This window comes from Mastigoproctus giganteus, chromosome 9 (genome assembly GCF_048544385.1).
Source record: "Mastigoproctus giganteus isolate SK-2022 chromosome 9, ASM4854438v1, whole genome shotgun sequence".
NCBI lineage: Eukaryota > Metazoa > Arthropoda > Arachnida > Uropygi > Thelyphonidae > Mastigoproctus > Mastigoproctus giganteus.
Genome location: NC_143583.1, coordinates 178,152,651 through 178,165,148, shown reverse-complemented (window position 1 = coordinate 178,165,148; position 12,498 = coordinate 178,152,651). Strand labels below are relative to the sequence as shown.

The 12,498-nt window shown below is 36.9% G+C and overlaps 1 protein-coding gene across 1 annotated transcript in view; it reads right to left on the bottom strand.

Moving 5' to 3' along the window:
- Window positions 1-9,665, bottom strand: part of qin (tudor domain-containing protein qin) — a 571,075-nt gene extending 561,410 nt beyond the window's left edge. The window contains exon 1 of the mRNA XM_090381133.1: window positions 9,605-9,665. Coding sequence (XP_090237259.1) covers window positions 9,605-9,662 — 58 coding nt within the window. The 5' untranslated portion in view covers window positions 9,663-9,665. The remainder of the gene's footprint in view (window positions 1-9,604) is intronic.
- Between the last annotated feature and the right edge of the window lie 2,833 nt (window positions 9,666-12,498).

Sequence of the window (12,498 nt, the reverse complement as noted above, 5' to 3'; positions counted from 1 at the left end):
AGTGGAGACATTTCTGGCACCTCCCTCCCTTATTGAAGTCAGTGGTGATTTGTGCCACTATCGCTCTCCAGTTGGCTGAAACAATGCGAGAGATGTCGATGGCCACATTCATCCACCACCTTTCTCCATCCACAGCGCTGTCCACGATGATGTTATTCTGGAAATGGCATATTCCCATTACACTCTTGATACTGTTGAATGGGGATAGTGCAATTTCTGTTCCAACTCCACGATACTGACCCATGCATCTGGCACCCACTATCATCCCTCTTTCAAAGTGAGTTAACTCATGATGTTTATCAATACTGACACCAAATTACTGTCTACATGAATGTAGTGATGTGTACCTATATACTTGCCAAGTGGTGGGTTCATCCACTAGCAACAGAAGTGACAGCATTGTGTTCATCAAGACCAGGTATCCCGTGAATTCTATCCTTTCAGTGTAATCTGAATTACAAGTCTTTGGCAAATGTTTGGTTGTTTTTAGTGGACTTTAAATTCTATGCAGCTGATCATGTAAATAGAATTCTTATTTTAATAAGTCTTCTTGCCATTTGTTTTAGTGCTAGTGTTTAGCTAGCACAGTTTGGCATGCCAAATACAGCAATCACTAATGGGCACTTATATGACACAAAATTCCAAATACATCAGTACTTAAATTCTTGTGGCCATCTGCAGTACTAAAAAAATAATAAATCTTTATTATTACAATGGCATACAATATTATCAATTTCATTTAGAGATTCATTGATTTTTATTTGCGATCTGATTCACATACACAGCATGGCAATTGGAAAACAAGACATTATGAGAAGTGCTGGTGCTGCCATAGAAGTAAACAAGAAATGAAAGTGAGATTATTCCTCAAGCACTGCAATAAATGTGAGTGGAAACTGCTGCCGTTTCAGAACATAGTAAGAGCTGAACTGCATGTATCTCCTATATCTGTGTTGTGGAACAATGAAACAAATGGCAAAAATCAAGTTTTGTATTTGATCAGGCAGAAGTGCCACGAAAATTGTTTCAAATGATGTATCATGTGTATGGAGAGAATTTGTCTCGTACATGTGTGTTCAAGGCATTAGACATTTTGCCAGGGAAGAGAATCACTGGAAGAAGATGAACACCTGGGCCCAGAACAAATGGTTCAAACACCACAGCTGACTGAAAAAATGCAGGAAATAATTACCAACAATCAATGTGCAACACTCTGAATGATTTCAGAACCTGTGCATTAATAAAGAAATAATTCAACAAATAACCTAGATTTGAAGAAAACAAAGGACTGTGCACAGTTTGTTCCATATTCATTAACAGGTGGTCAACAATATGCATGAGTTGAACATCGCAGAGAACTCATTTAAGGCTGCTAAAAGCAAACTTCCTGAATTCAATCGTTACAGGTGACGAGATGTAGTGTTTTCAACATGACCTCGCGACAAAGTGCAGAGTGGAAGTTGGCACTCTCCTAAAGCCAAAAAAGGTCAAAAATATCAAAACTATGCTCATCATTTTCTACGATAGCATAGGAATTGTGCATAAAGAGTTTGTGCCCAATGGTCAAGATGTTACTGCTACTGCCTACTGTCTGGACATTTTTAAATGTTTGTTGCAGAGAATCTGTAGTATGCAGCCTCAGTCTGGAGAAGATGGCAGTTGGTTCCTCTTGCATGAAAATGCACCAAGCCACAAGGCTCTAATTGTCTGAGAGTTTTTGGCTAGCAAAAAACTGTGTGCTGTTGCACCCACTGTATTCACCAGACTTAGCCCCGTGTGACTTTTTTTGTTCCCAAAATTCCAAGAGCTTTAACGAGAATGGTGAACAGTATACCAATCAGAGCCTTCCACCAGTCATTCCAGTCACTTCATGATCATTGTGTGGATGTGGGAGGAAGTTACTTTGAATAAATAAAGATTAGTTTACTAAAAAGTATTTAAGGGAAAAAGCCTCAAGCTATGTGGTAGTGTGACTAATGTATAGGTTATAATTAAAATGATGCCAATTTAACTACTTTGGTAGATGGCTACAAATAAAACTGAAGCATTTGCACTAACCTATACGTTAGATTAGTTTACTCATACATGGGACCATTACTTTTTTCTATCATCAGTCTCGTTTTCCAACTGCTGCATTATGTATACTGTATTATGTACTTAACTGAGAAAATTCAATCAAACATGGGTAAGCGGTTAACTCAAATTTGTCCCTCTCAAATTCTCTAATATTTGCATTTATATGCTTGTGAAAATATCCACTGGCTGTTACAATGATTTTTAATCCTGTTATAATGTCAATCTATATATAAAAGAATATTTTGCTTTTCCACATGCACACTTTTTGATTTCTGCACAATAACTGCTATTGAGTCATACGACAAAGTGACTGACAGGTCTGTCTCAAAGATGCTTTTATGAACTCAATTTTTTTTAGTCTTTAAATTTTTCTATATATAAAAATATTTATAGTGCTTTTAATTTTTAGTTTAGTATTTTAAATTTTTAGAATTCTGCATGTCTCAAGGCAACAATTCAATTTTTTCAAAAATTTCTTCAGCTATTAGCAATGTTATTAATAATGGCAGTAATAGAAAAAAGAAAGATCATATCAGAATGGCTGAGAAGAAAAAAGATCTTGAGTATGAAGCAGCACTTAAGAATCCTGATAGATATCAAAAGAAACAAAGCAATTATTGAAAAATATGAAAATAATAAGTTAAAACTTCACAATTAAGAAAGGAAAGATACGAAAGACGAAAGACTACTTACTTTTATATCACAAGACTGTGTAGTGGAAATAAGGAAGAAATGTTTGGTTTGTGAACACGTCACAGGTGACAGAGCTGGATCGCAAGCATATATTCCATGGATTCATATGTATTCAAACAAAGGAGAATATAACGTCATTTTTCAACGAACACAGTTTCCTGTGAAATTTACTTTTAGTATGACAATAAACAAAAGTCAAGGTCAAACGTTATCTAAGGTTGGCGTTGATTTAACACCATGTTTTTTGCATGGACAATTGAAGGCAGCTAAGAATCTCTTTGTATTAATGGAAAACAAATCAAAAATGCTGAAGAACGGGGTGTGGAGGGAGGTTCCCTCCACTAAAAAAATTTAAAATATAAAAAACATAATTCGGGTTAGTGTGGCACAAGGCAGAAGGGAGCAACGCGACCTTCTGACTTGTTTATAAAAAATAATTTTTATATAATTTTTTTTATTTATTAAATATTGGTGTGGATACACCATAGACAGCTCTTAAACAAAAACTATGAAAGTAGTGTAAAGGTATCATTTTAATTGTACCTCATATTGTGAACATCCTTCACAACTAGTTACCATATACTGCACAATCTTGAATAAGTAACACTTCACTAATAGAGAAAACTATTGTTACTTATTCTCAGTGGGCATCGCCACCCAGATGGCACTGTTTCAAGGCTTGTTGGCCTTTCATCGGTGGGTGGGCAGGTAACCTGGTATTGTAATCGCGACAACCCAGTTGTGAAGTTAAACACACAATATGAGAGATGCCAAAAGGTGTATGTGATAATACCAGGGTACCTTCCTAACTACCAATGGGCAGGTAGCCTTGTATTATCAGGGTACCTGTCTATCAGTGGGTGGACAGGTACCCTTGTTCTAGCAACCTGTTTATAGTGATGATGTAATAGAAGTTTGCCAGCAAGGAAGAAGGTAATTATTCCATTATAAGGCAATGGTTAGGCCCCATCTAGAACACTGTTTCAGGTTTGGAAACTTTATTTTAAGGACAAAGATCACTTATATATAAAGGGTGCGACAAAAAGCAACAGGTTTAGTTGGTGGGGCAGGGGATGGGCAATGAATAGATATTCTTTCCAAGAAAGAATAACCATTCATGCCTCCATGAATTTTGGAGAGTTGCAGTTTACAGAATCCTCTGAGTTTCTATAAACTGCAATATCTGGCATCTGCTAATTGAAACTAGGTATCTACTAAATGAAGTATATAATAAGGCTTAAGTAAATTATATGCTGACTGCATGTTTACTCTTTCTCATAAGACACAAACAATGGGATATAAATTTAAATTGAAAAACGATGGTTTTAGAAAAGATGTAGATGTATGAAAACTTACCTTCAGACAAAGGGAAGTGATTGTTGAAACTTCCACCTAGTGTTGAAGTAGTTAGTCTCGATGCATTTAAAAGTTTGCACAAATTAATGGGAGGAATGAACAAATGAAGCAGGCAAATTTTTTTTTTTTTGATTGATGTTGCATAAGTTTTGCTTCCATGCAACGTGTTGCCAATACTAACTGGAGATTCATATAGTGGTAGGTGAGAAGAAAGCAGGAACAAGGAATCAAAAAATTGCTTTCCAACAGCAATGCCTTTTGTAATGATGCTCCACCAGTTTCTGTAAAAACTAGATTCAAATGTGTATTAATAATGCTGCCCACAACTTGGTTTGCAAGGAGATGCAGAACCATATGGAACATGTGCTTGAATTTACAAATACCACATGTGGGTCCATAGCTAGTAGCATAACAAGTTCTGGCTATTGAATTATGAGACTGTTGCAATAAAATAAATACAATGAAATATTTTATACCTTAAAAGTCAAAATTACCCTTCAAAATAATTTCATTGGGCTTCCAAAAAATGTTCCATATGTTTCATCCAAGCACAGAAACATTTCTGGAAGCCTTCTTCTGCCATCTTAAGCCATTCAGTTGTTTTTTCTAAATGTCTTCAATGGACTAAAATTGGGTTCCCTTAAGTACACTTTTCAGTTTAGCAAAGAGAAAAATTATAAGGAGCTAAGTCTGGCGAGTAGTGTGCATGTTTACACACACACACAGCACAAGGATTTGTTTTTTTGCCAGAAATTGGTGAACACTGATAAATGTAAAGTACTACATATGGGAAGCAGGAACCCCAGAGTAACATATCTGTGGTACTACCCTGACAGTGGTAGAGAATGAAAAGGACCCGGGGGTAACTGTGCAGACAGATATGGTTTTCTGAGAAGAGCAGACAGTCTGCAAGAATAACTCATGGTGGCTTGTCAATGATATACAGGTTGATTTGATTTGGTAGTTGTTGGCACATCAGCTTCTGTGGCCATATTGCACCTCCCAAGGTTTTTTTGCAGTACTTTGATCCAAGCCCGAGGCGGGAATCGAACCCGCGACCTTTGGGTTGCCGGGCAGGTACTTTACCCACTCGGCTAGCCCGGTCGGCTGATATACAGGAATTTTCTAGCAGGGATAAGGAGGTGATTATCCCAGAAATGGTCAGGCCACACCTTGAGTACTGTATACAGGTCTGGAGGCCTCATTTAAGAAGGATGTAGAGCTGTTGGAACAAGTACAGAGAAGGGCAACACGATTAGTGAATGGAACAAAGGGTTGCTCTTACAAAGAAAGGCTTAAGTTTTGCAAATTAGTGTCTGGAGACTAGGCACCTGCGAGGTGATCTGATTGAGGTGTATAAAGCCTTGAATGGTTTGAGCATGCTCAATGCTGATGGGATTCTTGCTCAGAATAATCAACTGAGAGGGCATAAATTCAAATTGAGGAAAGACAGTTGTAGGATAGATGTGCGGATTTGTTTGTTTGTTTGTTTGGTTGGGGATTTTTTTGGCGCATGGGCGTCTATGGCCATAGTGCGCCATACATAGGTTAGTATTTATGCATCGAGAGTCAGGAAACTGATTTTTGACTAGCTATATGAGGTGGTATATATTGATCGCTTTGAGAAAGGTAAAAATCTTTGAAACATTGGTTTTATTGCCCAAAAGTGAAATAAGCGTTAGTGGGTCTTCAGTTGTGGCTGGAGTGAAGATATTCTGGCGTTCTATTGCAAATTTTGTGCAGATGTGCGGAAGTTTGCCTTTAGCCAGCGGGTAGTTGATTGGTGGAAGACTTCCATCTTTTGGAAGTTGATAGCCTAAATAAATTTAAGGCTGAGCTGGACAGGTATTTGGAGTGAACGGAGGGATGAAATGGGAGCATTTTTTTTTTTTCTGGCTGATGCTGCATAAGCTTGCTTGCTTGTATTGTATGCCTCTACAAATGCTAACAGAGAGTGCATTGTGTGCTGGAATACTGTCTTGATGGAACATCCAACCATCATTCCACACAGTCTTGTCAGAACTTCAATGTTCTAACAAGGCTATGTGTTTGATTGACAGTCTAATTTAGCAGGATGTATTCAGCCATAATAATTCCTTTAATACTGAAGAAAACAAGAAGCATTGTTTTCATTTTTGGTGATAGAAGCAAGCAAGGAAAAAAAAAAAAAAAAAAAAATTTTATCTTCCACTGCAATGACTGTCTTAGTATCTGGGTCTTAATAAAACAGCCAACTCTCAATGCAAGTAATTACAGTGTATGGAAAGTCTGGAACTTCTTAAATTTTTTTTTTTTTTTAAACATCTTCACAAACTTAGAGTCTTCTCATTCTTTGGAACCATCCTGGCACACTTTTCTCATGCCTAAATTTTCAGGTAAAACTTGTCTAACTTCTTTGTCCATATTGAGTTCTGATGCAACCATTCAAGTCCTTGCTAAAAATAATACACTATTCTAATGATTAAACAATGATCACTTCTAATCAATGTCCTTACCAGTCCACATTCAATTTCATCAGTGATCAAGTTGATTTATTGTTCAATTTTGTTTTCTGTCATTTTTCTGGCAAACTGCAAAAACATAAGGTGTTTTTGCAGAACCTGTCTCACTACAAAACGAATGGGCAAGTTGGAATATAACTTGGCAAAACTAGGAAAAGGTTCACTGTTGTGTCTTTGTTTTACAGGTGGCATTTGGTGTGTAATGCCTACATGCAGTGTCATTATTTAATAGTCACTTTTCGTATACCATGCTGTAACATGCATACAATTGTATACTTACATATGTCACTTTTCACACAAATATATCATATAAAAAAAAATAATACTAAAAATGAATAAATACATACAAACACAGTTTAATTTAAATCAACTTCACGAGCTAAATTTCACTATGCAGCACTAATTTTTAATTGATTTTTTTCCAGGCTATACTTCACTTAGCAGAACACCCTTCAAAATGGCGACGAGAAGTGGGGGAAAGCAGTGATTGACAGGTTGTGACTCTGCCTACTCACTGCGTCTCCCTTTGTTTCAGGCAGTTGTCATGTGACACAACATCAATGCAGCGGTAAATGCAAAATTCGTATTGTTTCATAGTTGCATTTGCTTGCTATGTGGTACCTCATATCGTCCTGAGTTAAAGAAAAGTGAAACCTGTAAATATTCATAAAATGCTCATATTTTTCCTTTAACATCTTTTTAATTACTGTAGGTGTACAAAAATTAATATTGGGTTAGCTTGCCACGTGGTTCCATGTGTCGTCCTGAGTTTGTGTCATGTATCCTGTTCCATCCTGCAGGTCAACTGTTTCATTGTTTTTTTGTGCTGCAAGCCTGCATGCCAGGACTGATGAGGTGAGTTTTCTTTTCCCATCTCATTAACCTAGTAATTGTGTCAATTGTTACATTCTTTAAAAAAAAAAAAAAATTCTATTGACGTATTGTGCATATACAAAGAGGAATTTTATTGTTAATTGCACGTGTTAGTCAACTTTCATTTGTGCTTAGTAAAAAAAAGTTTAGGTTTTTTTTGGGAGGGATTCAAGAAAAAACCAGTCGTAAAAAAAACAATTAAGAGGGATCAATGTGTTTAATTGACTTTCATTTGTGTTTAGTGAAAAAAGGGCTAGGTATATGTGACTTTGCGAGGGATTCAAGAAAAAACTGGTCGTTGGCCGCATGTGGTATTATTTTTGTTTCTTGTTTTGAAAAAAAATTGCTGTTTTCGTGTTAATTTTTCTTCATTTTAACTCTGAGATATTGTCATGTTACGTGACATTTTGTCTTCCCCATATAAATTGCATTTCTGTTACTTGCTGCTAAACAAAAATTGTTTTGCCATTAATTTTGTTTTTCAGCTCTGACATACTGTTATGCCACGTGCAGTCATCAAGAAGAGGGGGGAACACAGTGAGAGGGTGAAGTTTTGAACAGTATATCACTTCTTTCTCCCTCTTCTTCTTGACGCTATTTTGTAAGGGGTACCATTCTCTGGAGTTTTACCTTTTTCTGACACCTTTTCATATTAAAAAATTACACTATTTTATTAGCATGGATGATCCAAATAAATTTATAGTATATATGTCATAAATATATTATAAATGTATCTACAATAAAGAAATCTGCAGTTAGATATTAAAGATAGCATTCCAATGTAAACTAAATGTACAATTTGTCATTGGGGGCATAGCAATTTTAATTAAGTGAGAATTTCTTCAGCTCATTCATGCACAAGATATACTCTATAAGTCACTGTTTCCCAAACTTTTTTTGCTCACAGGCCCTTTTGGCTTCAAAAATACCTACGGTTCCTCGCATCCTAGCTCACTTAAATATGGAGTGTCCGGACAATAGGCATCAAAAATTAATATCTCGGAAATGATTTATGTTTACAATCTACCTTTCTCAGACAGGCAAAATATAACTGAATAATAAAAAAACTGTCAGTATTTAAGTATACAAACAATCGTACCTCACGAAAATGAAAAGGACCTGGGAGTAATTGTGCAAGCAGATATGAAGTTTTCTGAGCAATGCAGACAGGCTGCCAGGGCAGGTCATGGGGTTTTGTCAATGATATATAGGAATTTTGCTAGCAGGGAAAAGGAGGTGATTATCCCTCTCTATAAGGCAAAGGTCAGGCCACGCCTTGAGTACTGCATACAGGTCTGGAGGCCTCATTTTAGGAAGGATGTAGATTTACTTGAGCATGTACAGAGAAGGGCAACAAGATTGGTGAGGGGAATGAAAGGATCCTCTTACCAAGAGAGGCTTAAGTTCGGCAAATTGCAGTGGCTGGAGACTAGGCACCTGCACGGTGATCTGATTAAGGTGTATAAGGCCTTGAATGGGTTGAGCACGCTAAATTCTAATGGGATCCCTCCATTTGTTCAGATTACAAACCTAAGGGGGCATAAATTCAAATTAAGAAAGGACAGATGCAGAATATGTGCGGAAATTTTCCTTTAGCCAGCGGGTGGTTAATTGCTGGAACAAACTTCCATCTGTCGTTGTGGAAGTTGATAGGTTGAATAAATTTAAGGAGGAACTGGACAGGCATTTGGAGGGAATGGTGTGATTTTTTTTTTTTTTTTTTGGCTGATGCTGCATAAGCTCATACACTTGCTTTCTTGCATCACATGCCACTACTACTACGTGCTACTAGTGTGAAGAATGGCGTTGTTTTTTTTTCGTCTCACAAAGTCCTTTCAAGTTAGGAGTGATTGAAGACAGGTGAGTTCATACGTCGGTGCAGCATCGAGTCTGTAACGATATTTAGATTTCATTTTTTAAACATAAGTAAATTACAAAGTAGCCATTATAGGAATTATCCACGGATCTCCTGGGCCTGTTCGCGGATCGCTTGGGTCTGCGGAGCAAAGTTTGGGAACCACTGCTCAAGTAATCATCATAAAGGTTTTCGGCTAACCAACCTTATAAGTATCCGCGAGAAAAAAAAAAAAACAAAAAAAACATACCTTTACCAGTAAAAGTTTGATTGCAACAGGGGCATGAAAACATTTTAAATGACTGCATGCTTTAGGAAGAATCTAATTGAATAGTTTTATAATAAAAAACTATAACAATCATATTTCATCTTCTTCACGCTGACTTTACTCCGTTAAGCTAAAGGTAACATTCAACAACTAAACATCAGACAACGTTTTTAACGCCACCTTTAATAAATAAATTCTTGATATTTAGAGAAGTAAAAAAAGATAAGTAAATAAAATAATAATAAAATTAAATTAATACAATAAAATAATAATAAAATTAAATTAATACAATAAAATAATAATAAAATTAAATTAATAAAAAAAATAAATTTTTTTTGCAGCTTTAGACAATCGGTTTCCGGATCTGCAGAAATACTACACGTGTGTATCTACTAGTTTCTTGAGGTATTTCACGCTTAATGTCTAATTTTACTAATGTTGCAAAGGTGGGCACAATGGTTAAATGACAGTAAAGTCAGAACTCCTCTGAATAATTGTAGTCGTCCGGAGTATAAAGAGAGAATTTATTTATTCATAACCAAACAGAATGAGCTGAATATAGCAAAGAGGTTTAAAATTTATAAACCCTTGATTTTTTAAGGAGTCCTTATGTGCTGTAATGTAATAACTAGATCGTATGTATAGCTTAGCGAGGTGAGTGCTGAAAATTAAGCTGAGCTATACATACGATCTAATTTATAAACCCTCAATTGTCTGGGATTACTACTATTCAAATTGCATTTGAGAGTATGGTAAACTTTTAAGGGGCTCAGACTAGAGATTCCCGAACTTTTATACCCCGAGTCCCCTTAAAATTTTTCATAAATTTCAGGCTCCTGCCAAGATCCAGAATAAATACAGATTTGACCTAAACTTTAACTAAGAATATGCACATACATTTATAAAATAATATTACTTCAATGCATTTAATCTCCAATAAATAAAATACGAATGGAATAGGAATAGAAATAAATGAAAAACGCTTTTCACTTGGATTAGTGGGAAGGTTTGTCTATATTTCGTTTAAAAACCGGGCGGCCAAAAAAAAAAAAAAAAAATTTAAATGATGTTAGTGTTCCCCTGGGGGAGCAAACCACACACGTTGAGAATTTCTGGTGTAGACAGAGAGAGATTTGGAAGGACATAGCTATTGGTAAAGATACACGGACAAGCAACAAGATTATTTAGGCCACAAAGGGATATTCTAAATCCCTTTGTGGCCTAAATGTGCGATTTTAGAACCACACAGTGATTCTAAAATCGCAGTCTCTGGAAACGGCATTTTATGAAATCCGAGTTCTTTCTTCATAACATTATTAATAAAGGCAAGAATACTCAAAGCAGCTTTTACCATTAGCATTAGCATTAGCATTAGTAGAGGCATTTGATGCAAGAAAGCAAACTTATGCAGCATCAGCCAAAAAAAAAAAAAATAAAAAAAGTAACATAAATAAATAAAAATAACCACTTCCACTTCACCCCTCTGTTCGTTCGAAATACCTGTCCAGCTGAGCCTTAAACTTATTTAGGCTATCAACTTCCACGACAAGGGATGGAAGTCTGTTCCACCCACCAACCACCCGCTGGATAAAGGCAAATTTCCGCACATCTATCCTACATCTGTCTTTCCTCAATTTGAATTTATGCCCTCTCAGGTGATTATTCTGAGCAAGAGGAAGAATCCCATCAGCATTGAGCATGCTCAAACCATTCAAGGCTTTGTACACCTCTATCAGATCACCTCGCTGGTGCCTAGTTTCCAGACACTGTAATTCGCAAAACTTAAGCCTTTCTATGTAAGAGCACCCCTTTGTCCCATTCACCAATCTAGTTGCCCTTCTCTGTACTCGTTCCAGCAGCTCTACATCCTTCTTGAAATGAGGCCTCCAGACCTGTATACAGTACTCTAGGTGTGGCCTGACCATTGCCTTATACAAGGGAATAATCACCTCCTTATCCCTGCTAGAAAAATTCCTATATATCATTGACAATACACTATGAGCTACTCTTGCAGCCCGTCTGCACTGCTCAGAGAACTTCATATCTGCCTGCACAACCACCCCCAGGTCCCTTTCATTCTCTACCACTGTCATTGTAGTACCACAGAGTTGATACGTTGCTCTGGGGTTGCTGTTTCCCATATGTAATACTTTACATTTGTCAATGTTAAACTTCATTTGCCACCTCGAAGCCCATCTGCTCAACCTTTCCAAATCCTGTTGCAGCAGCATAGTGTCAATAGTGTCCTTGACAACCCTGCCAACCTTCGTATCGTCTGCAAACTTGGACATTAAGCCTGATATACCATCATCAATATCATTTATAAATACAGAAAACAATAAAGGACCCAATACTGAACCCTGAGGGACTCCTAATAACATTAGTCCACGATCAGCAGTGTCCATTGATTACCACTCTCTGTCTTCTCCCCCTCAACCACCCCTTTATCCATAGCAGCAATTTGCCTCCAATGCCACACTGCTTGCTCCAATTTGTGCAGCAGTCTTCCATGTGCAACAGTATCAAAAGCCTTTCTAAGATCCAAGTATATAATATCAAAGTTATTCCCTGCATCCAGTTCTTTTGTGACTGCATCATAGTATCCAATCAAATTGGTCAGGCAAGACTTACCCTTAACAAAACCATGCTGTGTCCTAGCTATAACTGAAGTCTTGTCTAGATGATCCTGCAGTGCTTCTTTCACCAGTGCCTCCATTAATTTTCCGGGAACAGAAGTTAAACTCACAGGTCTATAATTACATGTGTCAGCCTTTGATCCCCCTTTGTGAATTGGGGTCACATTTGCACATCTCCAGTCCATGGGTACCTCCCCTGAGTCCAAGGAAGCTCTCATAATTATGGCTAAGGGTTTGCTT